This window comes from Lingula anatina, chromosome 10 (genome assembly GCF_051362555.1).
Source record: "Lingula anatina isolate TDL-2025a chromosome 10, LinAna3.0, whole genome shotgun sequence".
Lineage (NCBI taxonomy): Eukaryota > Metazoa > Brachiopoda > Lingulata > Lingulida > Lingulidae > Lingula > Lingula anatina.
Window position 1 is genome coordinate 15,356,925 of NC_141776.1, and position 17,251 is coordinate 15,374,175.

At 37.1% G+C, this 17,251-nt stretch overlaps 1 protein-coding gene and 1 long non-coding RNA gene across 4 annotated transcripts; both read left to right on the forward strand.

Annotated features, from left to right (window-relative positions):
• Positions 1–318: 318 nt before the first annotated feature.
• LOC147759665 (uncharacterized) lies at positions 319–1,616 on the forward strand. Its single transcript, XR_015331475.1, has 3 exons — positions 319–461; positions 903–958; positions 1,457–1,616. It is a non-coding gene; the product is annotated as an uncharacterized LOC147759665 (long non-coding RNA).
• A 9,529-nt stretch (positions 1,617–11,145) lies between these two features.
• Positions 11,146–16,833, forward strand: LOC147759666 (uncharacterized). Of its 3 annotated transcripts, none has more exons than XM_086997177.1 (3): positions 11,146–11,476; positions 11,653–11,779; positions 15,199–16,833. In XM_086997177.1, exons 2-3 carry the CDS (start codon positions 11,767–11,769, stop codon positions 16,164–16,166), a joined length of 981 nt encoding a protein of 326 aa, XP_086853303.1. In that variant the 5' UTR covers positions 11,146–11,476; positions 11,653–11,766; the 3' UTR covers positions 16,167–16,833. The 3 variants fall into 3 exon arrangements, with proteins under 3 accessions (XP_086853303.1, XP_086853304.1, XP_086853302.1); XM_086997178.1 differs by having other exon boundaries at positions 14,799–15,302; XM_086997176.1 differs by having other exon boundaries at positions 11,146–11,779.
• The last annotated feature ends 418 nt before the right edge of the window (positions 16,834–17,251 follow it).

Genomic DNA, 17,251 nt, shown 5'->3' on the forward strand with positions numbered 1-17,251 from the left:
CAAATTTGAAAAGGAGCTATTCCGACGATTTCGTGAAGGGCAAGTCTATGAACGTGCTACAGTTGTCGTATGGAATCATAGTCGACAAACGTTGTCGAAAATCTGTATCGATCATACAGAGTTACAGACAAGTTGATAATGTGTGTTTATCTTATAGATAATTGTTTTATTTCCTTAAATTAATAAAACAGACTGAAGTGTCGTTAGAGACGATTGACGATGCGCTGAAATTGCGCAAATCGTCAAATTACGTAACGATCGATCTACCTTAATCAATATCGAAAAAAAGAATCATGTTCACCGTCCACTTTTGAACCCCGGGCGTCAGCCATCTTGACACAGTTTGAAATAACGCGGCTTCTCGACTCAGATACGAGATGTAAACAATGCAGACAGCATGTCGTTTCGAAGGTGAGCGTGGACGTGAAGGAGAAGAGGAATTGCTCACCGAATCTTTGCAGGTAAGCGAGTTATATTTACCAAAAGTACTTTAAAATGGGAAGATGGCAGTGGAAATCAAAATATCTGGCAGAGGAAGTTAAAAAGCGTAGATAACTGCTAATAATTCACGTTTCCTCGGGTAACGCACTCGCAGCCAAATCACTCGCACTGGGTACGTACTACTATAGTTATATGAAGCGAGATAGTGCACTTTACCCCTGAGGTGTATAGTTCTGTAAAGCAGGAGGAATACCCTTTTCTGCTCAATGTGGTTATCTACCAGTACTTACAGACTAACCTCACACCATATTCTCGCAGGGGAATCCCATGAAATATACAATGTAACTCGAGTACTAGTGGGGATAGAGGGTGTTCTTTGTACATCACGTAACTACGTTAGCTTATTTGTAAATTTAATAATATTGTCAATGAATATGATTACAAGGAATGATTTTTTTTAGCCTTTCAGAGGAGGAATTGGGTGATACACCCCTTCAAGCACGAGTGAAGAGATCAGGTATGTTAATAATTTAAGCAGTATAACATGGGCGGATCCAGGATTATTTGAAAGGGGGGGGGGGGGGGGGGTCCGCGGATGCAAAGCCGACCCCCCCCCCCCCCCTAGTTGGCGTGGGGTTCTGGGCCTGCCCAAAACTGGTATTTTAGAGGGCGAACAGTGCCATTTGGTATGGTTTAGCACTATACTGTAGTAAATTAGCTAGTCAAAATTCTAATTCCAAGTGGGGAATATTAGTGTGATTTTTTTACATCAGTTCTTTGAAACCATGTGTGATTATGTTATTTCTTCTTGTGGCCTTTATGATTTAATGCAGCTACAGATATTTAAATTTAATTTTTTTTTGCCATAATCAGACTTGCTTCTTTATTATAAGCTTGTTATCATGTAGTGATCATGCCCTCTAATTTGTTGATTTTTGTTAAAGAATAGTGCTGTTATGATAATATCAATACATTTTTTTCTTTATAACCATTTTATGTAATTTTACTATTACAGTGCCTCAAGTTATATCTGGAAAACTCATATCAGGAAGCACTCCAATCTTACAATACTGCATCACTTCAATGTTGGTGTGACAAGTTGTGTAAAAGACTGCTACAAAAAATTTGCAGCGATGACCACATGATCCACCACCTTTTACCAAAACCGATTGCACAGTTTTATATTATAATGCCCATGTACATGTATTTAAAGTGACAATTAAGACTGAGAACAGCGAGAGCCTCAAGGCCTTTATTTTCTGGGCATTGTCAACTCTTCAATAATTTTTGTAATTTTGTCAAATACATCCGAAGATTCAATTCTAATGCAATTCTTGAAAACTTTTTTAGAATATATTTTAATGTCGAACATGTTTTTCTAAGAACTAGCCCTTTAGTAAATTAACAACATGTACTATCCAACTGTTATTATTTATTAACATATTGTTATGTACAAAGCATTAAGTTGCAGTATCAATGTAGCATTAACTGGGTAGAGATTATGAATGAAATGAAAGTTTAAATATTGAAACATCTTTTATTTATATTTGGCAAAAATACAAGAATAAACAAAGTTTGCTACATAAGTTTGGAATTTGGCCAAATCATCTTTATTATTACCTGTCACATGTAATGAATAAGAAATACACAGATTTTGTAAGCTAGAATGCATAATTATTTTCATACTTATTAATGCCATCTTCATAAATAAGCCTTCTATTCAAGCATTCACAAACTTTCACATTGTGCAGTACACATTATAGTATGATAACATTTTTGAGAGAGACTTATTAATAGCCAGGCTATCATGTTAAGAGTCTGATGTACATGCAGACCCATGAGGATTGCAGATCAACAAATTATCCCCCTCTCTGTCAGTGTATTGACTCATGTGAGATGACACAAAAGTCTCCATGCAAAGGGATGTGTCATAAGAAAGGACCAACCCAACTTACACAAACATAAATTGTTTCATCGGTAAGATATTCACACATACTTTTCCAAGATGTGCAGGGAATAAATAGAAAGGTATAAATATTTCTTTAAAAAATACAGGCATGGCTTCCCTGCATGAATTCTAAATAATGGCTGAGTGGAGAATTGAATACAGGCACAAGTGTTCACTCAAACCATTTTTGTAGGTCTTAAAAGAAATGACATGCAGTCATTTGCCAAATACAGAATTTAATGCTGTAACAAAGTCACAAAACTGCAGCTGGTGATCTTACAAAATCTAACAACACACTGGTTTAAAATCAAGTTGAAATCACAATATGCCACCAGTATCATATTCCATAATACATTTGATGTCATTTAGATTTAAGAAGTAAATGCTGGACCAAAATGGTTTATTCTCAATATCAGGCATATGACTTAGGTTTGGGAGGAAAGACCACCTTGATTTCCAATCTGTCTGCATTATAGCATACATGTCAGTGCTAGATGGTTTGAAGTCAGCAGATTATGCTTTGTTACATTGGCAAGATGAGTTCACTGAATATATCCTGTAAGCAGCACTCGAAAGTCAGGAAAAGTCTCTCACTATCCAACTTGTCCCCGCTTTGGACCCTCAAGAAAAGTTCCTCTTTTTTTGGTGGAGAGCCATGGAGTTCCTCTTCCATGTAAAAAACTCTTCTTCAGGACATCATACTGGCAGTTGCTCATAACCTTAAGGTCTAAAAAAGCAAATCAAAATAATAATAATAATAATTTATTTAGATTGCAACCCAGTGGGTTGAAGTTGTACATAGTGTTAAGAAAATTATAATGAAAATAAAGTGAATATTTGCTTGAATAAAACTGAGTTAAAAGACTGCTAATTGAACTTTAAAATTATTGTACTTAGGATAAAAGACAACATAATACTATTCGAAATTTAAAAGTGCATACGGAATAAAAGAGCATCAGAATCTGTCGGTCTTAAATTGTCTAGAGTCTAGAGAGCTCAATAATGAAAATGGAGGTGGTTGTTCTTTTTATTGTATTTTCCAAAAATGTTACAGAGCGATGGCGAGTGCCGGGAATGATAGATTAAAGGTTGGTAAATCGCAGAAAAATACTGTTAACCTCGGGATAATTCGGGATAAATCAATTTTGGCACGAAAATCCTCTTTTGTGTCCTTTTAAGGCTTATGACTAATATTCATGCACATACACATATATACCATTTGGTAATTGCAGACTAACAGTTCTATCTTTGTTGATGAATATTGCCTGCTACAGTTAATTGAATGTTTTAACGCTTGACTTATTGTCCATTTCTTTAAAATATAGGCGTTTACAATTAATTGGATCGCTTAACATATGCCTCTTATTTTATGTCTATAATCATATATTTACTGTCGATATTTCAAGTGCATATAAATTACAACTGTGTATAATATTTGTGTGTGCACTAATATATTACTTCATTTATTTTCATAACAGAATGATTCACAATTTTTAATGCAAAATACGTAATAGCCCTATGCCACAAAAAAAAAAAAAAAAAAAAAAAAAAAAAATGAGCTGGTTGTATATATACAGTCTTAATTCGTGAAAGGAATTGATTATGGTGATAATGGTTGAGACTTTTGTTGTCAAGTTAAGAGGGCAGACAGTTATTTTCTTGATTAAGATGTTGAATTGTTGTGCAGTTTTTAATGTTTAGGGATTATAAATAGATTATCCTGATACGTAGCCCTACATGTAGCAAGAAACTGACACAAGATAGGGGCAATTTTTTATTCACAAGGATGCACTTCTGTTTCTTTAAACATTTATTTTAATTTTTCCTTAACCGTGCATATATTTTTCAATGCATTATGCATAACAGGTTATGAATACTTTATTCAGTTTTGTTAATTATCAAACAGGATTGGTTTACACATGATATCTCGACCTGTATGAATTTTGCCATGTATTTTAATTTTAACACTTTTTATATGCAGTGTATTTTTTTGTGTGCAGGTCTATCAGTGTGCATTGTCTTCATGTTTAATCAAGTTTAATTCTATTATTATGTGTCTTTTATTATTTTTATGCTCAATGTAATGCAACGTAACTTTAAAGAAAATGTTCACTTCATTAAGTCATTAGCACCATCAGTGGTTTCATACTACAGTAACAACATTTTGATTTTTAATATAATAAGATATTAAATTTTGATTTTGAAAATTTTGCAAGTTTTGAGCACAAAAATGTGATAAAGTTTTAAGGTGTAAGAAGAGTCACTGTGGAGATGATTTCCTCACATACTTTTATAGAAACCATATCTCAACGTATGTTTATATTCGAGCGTGTGGTAGGGTTGACTCCCAGTGTTTCTCAAGAAATTATGTTTACACTGCACTTTTTATGTATATTCTTCTGAAAATTTCAATAAAGATAATGATGACTTTCTGAACTAGAAGTGAACAACTGTCTTGCGTCCTCTCCCCCCCCCCTCGTTAATTGCCATTTGATATAATTATAGCCTACAATTTCAATTTTCTCACAGATGAATGGACCGGGCATTAATGGTTTGAAAGTAATTTTGGATATATTACAAATTTTCCATGAAAATTAAGGGGCAGACTTGCCTGATTTTATGAGTAAAAGATTCAACTGTACCAATTTAAATAGAGGCAACAATTATGTTATTTTTTTTATGTTAATATCACGGCAGGTTTGGGGATCAGATCCACCGCGACATAGGTCCAAGAATAAACAAGCAAGACTTAGAATATATTTCCACAAAGTCCGGTTTATTCCTGGTTGAGAGCTGGGACCTCCAGTCAGCTTGTTCAGCTGTCTGGTGTAGCCAAGTCCAGTCTTCTTCTCTCAGAGAATACATGCAAGTTATATAGCCTATCTGAACAAAGGACAATAAACAATGAACTTAATTACAGGTAGGAGATGACTTATGATTAAATTATAATTTATGAGTGTGGTCGGAGACATCTGGCTAGGTTACAGAGAGGCCCTTGACTGACCATCTCCTTTGAAGTTAAATGATACATCTGACCCATTAAATGTATATGACCCATTAATTTTTACAATAATAACAGTTGTGATAGATCTCCCTTGGTTAACAAAATTTGTGCCTCAAATTTTAAAATCAAGCAATATTTAAATCATATATCTAATTCAGTATCATGTACTCAAACATAGTTTGTAGAACTTAGTCCGAACTTAATGCAACAAAAATTACATATGCAAATGTTACACTTTACTCACTACATGTGCTGCATTACATATTCCTCTTACAACATGAAATTAAAATGTGTCTGTCTCCCTATAGGATCAGTTGCAGGCAGCAACATTATAGCCTTGCAGACTTAAACCTCTTTCTGCATTACCCCTTCTATCGGTATACTACATGTGCCCTTACATTCGCCTGTCAACAAACACTACTTCAGCACCAACATATCTACTTATCCTTTAAAAAAAAATATGTCACTCTAAACCACGTTGCAGATAACAGCAGTCATATTCATGGAACAGTGTAAGTTTACATTTTCATAACATTATTACATAAGTTCTTGGACTAATCCATCTAAAACAAGTTAAAGTTACACAGATACAAAACATACCAAAATTTTAGTGCAAAAGTTGAGCATATAAACAAACAATATGATTAAAAATACAAATATGAGTAAGAAGTTATTACAGTGATTAACTAAGTATGTCCCTGCTCTCCCCTGTGTGGCTCTGAAGGCGGAGAATAGGAGAAATAAAGGCTTGACTAGCTTCTCAACTAGAGCCAGCTAGAAAGAATAGTCCTACAGGTCAAAAGAGAAGATTTAAGAAAAGAGAGACCACACCAGGTTTAAACAAGAACTTACCAGTTTCTCATTATAAACAAGCCCAGATTTAATAATTGTTATAAAAATGTCTTTTGCCTTTTCCTCTTTGATCAGAGTTTCTGTGATTTCCTCGTTGTTTGTGTCCCAATTCTTTGTTCAGCTTTTGTATTTTCTTTTGCAACAATTCATTTTCATCATAAATTTCACAATATAGTTTGGCATTGTTCTTTGCAGTGTTGAAAGTTATAAGATATATCTGTATGATGTCATCTATTGTTTTGTCCTTTTTAAATTTCAAGGTGTTGTCTATCACAAGGGTGCCAAGTCCATGATTTTTTATAACATTGCTGAATCTTTTCAGATCTTCTTCAGATTTGCACACTGTTTCTTCTAACATATTGATCCTCGATTCTCTTTTTGAAATTGTGCTTTCCAAACTCTGCATGGTTTTTAGGTTCTGGTCCAACTGCGATTCTTTCTTTTGGATCTCTTTAGTAAGTTTGTGGCACTTAGCTTGTAATAGTTGCAGTTCTGTTTTGGAGGTCGCAGATAAGTCTATAACATCAGCCAAATTTTCACACTCTTGGAATGGTAAATCAGTCCGGATATTGATTTTTGAAAAACTATTTTCTTCTGTCACAGGTAACTTACTTGTGTCTACGGTTTCTTCAGATAAAGGAACAGCCCTTCTCATTTCTGTCTCTTCCAGCCATTTTTGTTTTCTCTGTTTATCTCTCCTTATCCTAGATGGTGTCTTTTTCTTCTCTACTTTCATTGCTGAGAGGGTGTTGACCTCACTGCTCATCATTTTCGGTGTCCTTGGGTCTGCTTTCCACTTCAGGGTAATGGATACTTCTTCACCCACCTTACTCACACTGTACATAGATGGTATTTGGTCGACTTCCAGTAGAATATTAAAAATATCTGCTGGTAAGATATTTTGTCTCCCAAGTCTTTCCATCTTTGTTGCGAGAGGTACTTGGGAAGTTAAAATGCCTAAGGTTCTCCAACAGTTATCACGGCGGGTTTGGGGATCAGATCCACCGCGACATAGGTCCAAGAATAAACAAGCAAGACTTAGAATATATTTCCACAAAGTCCGGTTTATTCCTGGTTGAGAGCTGGGACCTCCAGTCAGCTTGTTCAGCTGTCTGGTGTAGCCAAGTCCAGTCTTCTTCTCTCAGAGAATACATGCAAGTTATATAGCCTATCTGAACAAAGGACAATAAACAATGAACTTAATTACAGGTAGGAGATGACTTATGATTAAATTATAATTTATGAGTGTGGTCGGAGACATCTGGCTAGGTTACAGAGAGGCCCTTGACTGACCATCTCCTTTGAAGTTAAATGATACATCTGACCCATTAAATGTATATGACCCATTAATTTTTACAATAATAACAGTTGTGATATTAACATGCTTTATTTTTTAGGCAAATTTTCATTTGCAATTCAGATACATTTAGTTTTTGGATGATAAGATCTATGTAGCATAAAATAATTTTTGCATCTTTTAATTGTGTTTTTATAATAATATTTAATAAAAAGGTCGTTAAAAAAAGGAAAAATAAAGCGAAATGGCTGGCTTTGTTTCACACGCAGTCCTGTACTTAAAGGGCAAACAACTGTACATATTGGGGTGTAAAGTGACACAAAACGGATTTTCCTGGTGTTCATGTGGTATTTCCCATACAAAGTACACTTATTTACAATAAATTTATATATATATATATATTGGAGTAATACAAGTGTGACTGTAGCAGCATTAAACTTCTTTATTGACTTTAACTTATTGCTACAAGTGTCGTCGCTGAAAAAAAAAAAAAAAAAAAAAAAAAAAAAAAAAAAAAAAAAACTTGAACACCTGAAACAGTAACTACTCAATTACATACACTTATTTCTGTACACTTCTTACTAAATACAAAACTTTTAACCTTATCATAACTCTAAAGTCACTTTATACATTAAGTAATAACATAGGTTCTATTGCTTAATCTTGCATAAAAGTTTGTCCTCTTAAACCCCTTAAACTTGACATTGGACTACAACCAAAGTTCCTTGCCTGTAATAAAGCATAATCTTAATAAAACATTGAACGCACTTTCAATACTTAACAGGTAAAAAAAACTAATGCTACAGAGGTGATTGTGCTTGTTACATTCGAGTTTTAGAATAATAGCTATAACTGCCATTTTTCCTGTACAACAGAATATATTATATTTCTATGAGTTGTTTTTATTGTGAAATATAGATCTCAAAGAGCTATTATCCGTTTTAATACATTAACAATGATAATGTACCTTGACATTTGACAGGTTTCCACTTAATTTTAGCAAACAGCAAGTGAAGCATGACTGCTGATGCCCATTGCAACATACATATAGTTCCTGGAAACTTTACATATTAATGCGTTCATGTAAAATGATCCAAACTAAAGTGCACTCACCTATGTAACAGAAGAAAAACGTTGACCCTACCACTAAATCAATAAAACATAAAAAATGTCCAAGAAAAGCATACAAAACGCAATTTTAATGCGAACTATTTATGTTGCCTACTAAACCTAAGGATGTGCAATGTCCGCAGACAAAATGAAAATCCTTTCTCACCTAATGCAATCTAATGCTGACTTAACAGTGACTTCCTTTGACAAATAGAAATATCTCTTGATAAATATACTGGATAAATTTTGTTATTCTCAGAACAATATAAAGAGAAATATGATTTTACGCAGTAGTGAAAAAAGTAGAATATGTTTCACTTATTATGGAAAATTTGTTTGTCCCATCTTCTTGAAAGTAATTGTGTAAGTTGTGTAGTTGGGGGGGGGGGGGGGGGGGGGGGGGGCAGCTGCCCCCCCTGGGATTTGAGGTGCAAAAAAAAAAATAAATAAATAAATAATAATCGCAAAGGTAAATAATAATTAATAAAATAATAATTGCAAAGTTGGTATCAATTCTGTGAGAAAATGCACTCATGGCCACTAGACAATCATTCAACAATCTGTTAACAAAGGTGTACTGTTTTTAGCCAACTCAGTTCATGCCAAAAAGCTCACCCTCCCTTAGGGAGCTATCCTTAGGGGAGCTATACTAATGGCAAAATGAACCCACAATTTCTGACTTCTGATTGAGCAATAAAACAGTTAAAATGCACCAGAATGCAGTATTATACATACAGTTTTTAAAAATTTTCCACACCATGGGAGGGGGACACCCCCTCCCAAACCCTCCCCCCTCGGGGGCTTCGACCCCTCGTGTCTGCTACTGCCCCCCCTGGCATTTTGCTCAGGCCCTCAGGGTTCCCATGCCTAGATTGATCCATCTGGATCGATCTATCTCCCTGGAGATGTCTGTCACGCCTACTGAATCAGCTGGGGTAATTATCTTCAGGAATCATTACAGAGATGTGGGTACAGATATGACCAAGACTGGAGGTAGATATGGGGGGGGGGGGGGGGGTCACATATTGATTACAATTGGTCTATTGATAATGAGACATGGATGTGGTGATATCTTCTATTATCTGATTAAATTGATTAATCATTCAGTGTTTACCTATCAAGCTTAAAGTAATCAAATCTATCACTAGCTCTTTATCTTCCCCGTAGACACAAAAAAAATTAGATTTTGTTTTCTCCTTGCAGGACACACAAGATTGCGTGGAAAACTGATAGCAACCATAGATGTCAGCACGTGGAGTTAGCGGGATAAAGTGTGGAAGCGGACAGGTCAGAATAGTGTTACGTTTCTTTAGGCTTCCAGCCGGTATTTATTGACACACGTCCTCTTGAGGATACACCGTCTAGCAGGTAAATTTGTGTGGACAATCAGGTTTCCAAGATAAGAAACACACAACAGAAAGCCAGCAATGTAAGTTATCATTGTTTGTTGGTAGAAGAAAGTTCAACTTTCTTTATTACAGTTAAAATTATTTTTTTTAATACTTCGTTTTCTTTTCTTAAATGACATATATATATTTTTATTATTAATATTATTACTTTTTTGTTTTTAGTTGGACATGTGTATCTGACGAGAACTTATCACTAAAAGCACACATGTGCAACACATGTAACAATGAAGTGCACATAGGTGACAGGGCTGGTCACCATAGGGTTGACCATCAATCGCATTATCCAAGAACATTGAAAAGTAAAGGTACTATCTTTACAGTAGCTTAGCTCGCCAGGACCTGGGCTTAGTGAACGCGAAAAAGAAATACAAGAATAAAAAAGATGCCTCAGGAACAGTTTCACGCGTTGATCGAGAACAAATGCCAACTGACGGAGCAGAGACAGGTGGAGGCTGACAGACAAGGACTCTGATGGGCGGAAGAGGAGAGACATTCTCTGCAAGACTTATCAGATCTGTTTCATCCCTGCGATTGAACAGTCCATTCTAAAACCCTTGAGTGGATAGATCAGATGGAGAAAGCGATCTCCTGTGGCCACGGCAACATTACAAACTGTGCTACAAGGTTGGCCCTGAAGACTAGCAGAGGTGCCCTAGCAGCAGAGGTTGATTATTGCCTTTGCCAACAAAATGATTACTACGGCACAGGTGTGGTAACTCTACGAGATCACATCCACTACTCGTTCCTGTCACCTTATGAGGCAGCCTGTCTTCAGACAGAGATGGAGCAACTTTGGTATTGATATTATTATCATTATTATTAGTATCATCAGTTACTCTTAGAATAGTTTCAGGTAAAAAGAAATTGTGCATATTAGTCCTCAATGTATCCATTATTATTATTATTATTTTTTAAAAATATTAGTTAGATATGTCTTTTTTTTTGTCTCTATGTATACTTTATATTATTGTCTTTGTTATTTTTTTTCTGTTTCTCTCAGTAAATGATCCTGTGTGCCACTTCATGTATCGATAATTAATAATTTTATTAGTTGACTTACAATTTCTATAGTTATTCATTCTATTTTCTGCAATAAAAAAAAAGAATAGTGAGGAGTGTTTATATGGCATTTAACTGCTGTGCCACAGATATGACCTGGGTTTAAACTCGTTTAGAACTTTGTAGCCAAGGTGAAGACAGTGTACATGTGTGATGTTGGTTTTGTACACGGATTGATTAAGTCAACACCACACAGAAGAATTCCAATAAAATGGATGTCAGAGGAGCAAAGTATGTCATCTTATCTGACCCCTCCCTCCCCCAAGGTATCAGAAGAACCAGAAGGACAGAGATGACATTGTTCTGGGGCATGCTGCAGTATCTGAACTTGTGCAAGGAGAACAAAACTGAAGAGTGTAAAGACTTTTTCGACACAGTCGTAGATTTGTATATATAGTTTCCTTAGATAAGAATACAACAGATTACTGTAACAGCATGTTTCTTGTTTAGGGAATAATTTAAGCTACTGGACTTATTAATGATTGACTAGTGAGGAGTTAGATACTTCAATTTGTGAATATTTCTTTTCTAGAGAACCCTGTCCAGATGGGTCAGACTGACCACCAAGAGACCATCACCAGATGGTCAGGAATCTTTGCAGCAGTGTCAGACGAGCTGCATCAAGAAAAAGACAAAAATATAAAAGATGCCACCAGAAGGTAAACATTTCAGAAGAAACAATAAAACTAAACAAAGTTAAAGAACCCAAAAAATACACCTGCCAGTGTAGGTTAATTGACCAATGCAGCTGCCGTTTGCCAGGATTGTTATCCTTCATTTGCTTTGCTGTATTGTGAAACGGTGAGTTTTTGGAAGAGATTGACTCAGCTGAACACCAGGTGGCATCGGTGAGTAATAGACAAGTGAAACTAGCCTGTAGAGTCTCTAGAGGTAGTTTAAAAAGGGAAATCGAGCGTTTTCTAAAAGCACAACAAGACGGAAAATATTACATGGCCGGTATTAAAAGACCACATTCAAAGATCGTTTCTCTCGTGCAACGAAACTGAGAGGCTTAAGACCGAAGTAAAGCATTACATACAGTCGCCTTACAAAAACCTAACCTCTTACAACAGAAAATTCCGAGAAAAGGCTAATAGAGCTTTTCCAATTCCTAGAACGGGTGAAGGGGAACGCCATGTCCTTAGGGCATATGCGAAAGGGTTACTTGATCATAATCTGGCCGAAGATCTAATAGTAAGGGGCCAGCCAAACACTCTGGCAGATACCTTGGACTGGACCGAAACGCAGAATGCTAATAGAAGTCTATTGTCAATTAAAAGGGGAAGCCACTCAGGCTTTCAGAATAGAAGAAGACATGGAGATAGGGGTAGTTAACTCGAAAAAAGAAACTGATACCTACATGCGCCTAATTTTGGATGTGGTGCAAAAATCTGAAGAAAGATTACAAACCAGAATTGCAAAACTAGAAGCTAACCAGGCACAAAAATTACATACACCACTACAGTCACAAAGCAGGAAGTATAAATGGACGCCGGATGGGGCCCCGGTGTGTTTTTACTGCAATAAACCCGGCCACAGGCAAAGAGAGTGCTATCAAAGAAAGGGAAGTATAAAACAAGAGAGCAGGGTAGGGTACCAACACAATCCACATTACAATTTTGCACAACAACGCACACAGCCACTAGGTAACAGACACAACCGTTTAAACTAGAGGACGCGGAATCGGGCAGATATGATAACCGGTTGGGAATTAGTTTGAATTTTTTCGGATATCAGTTTAAAGCCTTAATTGATACAGGTGCAGCTGTTTCGATTCTGCGTAAAGATGTTTTTAAGAAAATTTGTGCCAAAGTAGGAAGATGCCATTTATTAGCAAAGTCAGGAAATCTGTTTAGTGTCTCTGGTGGAAAATTAGATGTAAGAGGGATTGCCAACCTCAAGATAGAAAACATAGGGTTAGTAGAATTAGTTGTAGTAGAGGGCATATCTCAAGAAATGATAGTGGGAAATGATTTGCTTGAAAAAGGGCAAGGTAAAATAGATTATGTGGCCAAAACACTGACATGGTTCGATAAGGAATGGTCTTTGGAGAAAAATGAGAAAGAAGTAGAAATAAATGAAATTGTCAAATTGCCCAAATCTTCGGGAAACAAAGAAATAGATGATCTGACCCTAGAATATGCAGATATTTTCAGTGGAAAAGAAGGACCCGTAGGTTACTGTAATATATTACCCATGAAAATAAATACGGGTGACGCCGCCCCAATCAGATCACGAGCCTACAGAGCCCCAATACATAAGCGAAAAATCATTGAAGAAGAGATAGAAAAGATGTTAAAAGACGGTGTTATTAGACCAAGCACCTCGGACTGGTGTAGTCCTGTCACACTTGTTCCTAAACAGGATAACACTATGCGATTTTGCGTAGATTATCGAAAACTTAATCAAGTTATCAAACGTGACATGTTTCCCATCCCACTGATTCAAGACATTTTTGATGATTTAGGAGAGGCTACTGTTTACTCTGTTGCTGACCTAAAATCTGGATTTTTTTCAAATCCCAGTTGCAGAACAAGACAAACACAAAACTGCGTTCATCTAACACAAAGGGTTATACGAAGTCAACGTCATTCCATTCGGGACGGTTAATGGGCCCGCGCATTTTGAACGCGTAATGGAAATAGTTTTAAATGACTTAATAGGTGTTTGCGTTCGCGTTTACATTGATGACTTGATCATATACTCGAAAAATATAGAGGAACATCGCGAACATCTCAGATTAGTTTTCAATAGATTACAAAAAGCTGGTCTAAAGCTGAAGTCTTCAAAGTGCAGCTTCGCCCAAACAGAAGTTAAACTTCTAGGGTACGTAGTTAGCAAAGAAGGAATTAGAAGCGACCCGTGTGATGATTTAATACACAGCTTGGTTAAATCATCTACACACAGAACTGTTAGATCATTTATTTACAAAGTTCAAGTCCAATTTCAATTTATTATTTAATGTACACAAATACATACAGATAATTTACTTCATGTATCATTCATAGGCATGTGTGTCTGTATCAGTAGTCTTACACAACAGAGTGAAACAGGTTTTAGATGCAATCAACTATGCAGATACCTAGCACTGTGACAGTAATTAACTAGTAGGTGACCACTCCAAGGTAGATAACCAAGGTAGATAACATGGACAAGAAAACTTGCCAGCCAGATCGGCATCTAGCCAAACAGGTTAATTGCACTTGTGCAACATTACACTAGTTATTAACTCTTGCATGAGTCTGTTCAGTATGTAACTCTAGGACATAGCAGTTTATCTGTCCCTTGAACTAGAAGGTCCACTGGAGACCTGGTGTAATTAAGTACAATTAAAATTATTACAAGTCAGGTGACCAAAGGCACCTGTCCATCAAACCTAATGTTATCCAATAGAAATTTGGACAGCCTCCACCTTCCATGTAACTCCCTGATAAAAAAAGGTAGCAACTGACCAACTCGTGTGGGCTTCAAATGTTATCCCTTGGGGCAAAACTCATGTGCGCCCCATTTTCAACGCGATTTCAACTCTTAAAAAGGCGGCACACAAGTGCAAACTCGATTCTCTTCGCCGGGACTTCCTTTGATGGAATAAATGGCTTATTGCAGGAAACAACCCCAGACTAATCTGGGATTTCCGTCCAGAATGTCATGTATTCAAAGACTCCAGTGTTTTTGCAGGTGGAGCCTTCCACAATGGAGACTGGCGCCAGCCATATCAACGTAAAGGAACTTGCAGCCATTGTCCTTGCAGCTTACAGATGGGGACACCTGTGGTCTTCATGCCGGGTCATTGTCCACACGGATAGCGAGGTCGCCATGCACATCTTAAACAAAGGAGCGTCACCCAATCACATGTGTAAAGACCTCCTTAAGGACTTATCGTTTTTATCCCTGAAGCATATCGCAGAAAAAGACAATGGGATGGCCGACGCCGTATCAAGAATACACAACCTGAACTCGTGCGCGCTTCATTAACTTTTTGTCCGTTTTTTATTTGTACCACAATACCAAACCTCCTCTTTACAATCTTAGGAATCACATGACTGACTTATCTTTATTTTCTCTCTTCTTCACTCAGATCACGTGCAGCTGCGCCAGCAACTAGATGAGGAGGTAGTCTTTTGGAGATCCCAGCTATTCGCACCGTCCACTAAGAGCACTTACAAATCCCACCTTCGCGCCTACGCCAAATTCTGCGCCGAGATAAAGTGTGTGCCCGTTCCTATCTCGTCCGCAAATCTCTGCAGATATGCAGCGTATCGGGCTCGCACATGCGGCGTATCTACCCTTTGCCAGTACCTGAACATAGTTAGGATTATTCATTTGGAATTCGGGTTCCCAAACCCTCTCTCCTCGTGGGATGTTAAGGCTACCATCGGCGGGATAAAACGGCACAAACAGGACCCCAGCCGACAGAAATCACCAATACTCCCGTTCCACCTGCTCCAACTGCGTTCTACCCTTATTCTAAGCGACCTAGACCAGCTGCAGACGTGGGCAGCTTGCTTAACTGCGTTTTTCGGCATGCTCAGAGTCAGCAACTTCACAGCGAAATCGCAATCAGATCTGGGTCATTCTATCCTGCAGCGTGACGTGACTTTCACTAAGAGAGGGTGCACCATATGGGTGACTAAGTCAAAAACCAACCAGTTCAGCCAAAGAACTCACATCATCACCCTTCCTTTCATGCCAGGGAACACACTATGTCCTACTACAGCACTGACAGCTTTTTTCAAACTGTCGCTCGAGATGCCAGAATCAGCGCCCCTCTTCGCTACCCTAAAGGACGATACTACAGTCCACCTCACGTCTGCGAGCTTCCGCCATAGACTGACAAAATCCCTGGGAACAATAGGCCTTTCACCTACTGTCTATAATACCCACAGTTTGCGGAGAGGGGGGGCTACCTGGCTGCTGTCCGTGGGTACCCCCCTAGGGATGGTTAAATCAATGGGCGACTGGTCAAGTGACGCTGTTTTTGAATATATTAAGCCCACCCCTGATATGAAATATGACACTATGCACAAGGCCATCAAACAAACTTAGGCCGTCCCGGTAACTACCCGTAATAAACTGTTTCAGACTTTAGTTTATAACTACTTTGGGTTGGGGTATAGTCGTTTCATCATCAGTAGGTTTTTATATACAGTTATTTTCCATTGTGTCAACCTTTTTTCTTTAAACGAATTGTTATACTATATATATTTCAATCGTATGTAGTTAGTCATTTATTTATTTGCTTAAATAAACTCTGCAAGCCCGAAAGTGTGTTGGTTTTAAGTACTCTTTTCGTTCAACGGAAAGTGATTTAAAACCACCACTGGAGGGCGCGCCGCTCGCGGTCCCCGTCGTGGGAGCCTATCAAATTTAAGGCCGTTAGCCGAAAACAGCCACGTGACTCTTTTAAAATCGGCAATTAGAGCGTTGGCAGCGAGCGAGGAAGAAGCGTGTAGGGAGCAGGCACTCTCCCTCTTCCTCTGGTGCTTCATATTTGTTGCGTCTTTATTTCCCACCCACCCACCCTCAAGGGGGTGTACGTAAAATTCCAGACTTGCAACTCAGCATGGGGGGTATAGTCGTTTCATCATCAGTAGGTTTTTAAATACAGTTATTTTCCATTGTGTCAACCTTTTTTCTTTAAACGAATTGTTATACTATATATATTTCAATTGTATGTAGTTAGTCGTTTATTTATTTGCTTAAATAAACTCTGCAAGCCCGAAAGTGTGTTGGTTTTAATATCATTATTATTAGTATCATCAGTTACTCTTAGAATAGTTTAAGGTATAAAAAAAATTGTGCGTATTAGTCCTCAATTTATCCATTATTATTATTATTTTTTAAAATATATATTAGTTAGATATATTTTTTTTTGTCTCTATGTATACTTTATATTATTGTCTGTCATTTTTTTTTCTGTTTCTCTCAGTATATGATCCTGTGTACCACTTCAGGTATCGATAATTAATTATTTTATTAGCTGACTTACAATTCTATAGTTAATCATTCTATTTTCTGCAATTAAAAAAAAAGAATAGTGAGGAGTGTTTCAGGTGAGCTCCTTGAAGAAACTAACAAACATAAAAAAGATGATTACTGTGGAATATGCAAATCCGAAGTAGAAAAAATCT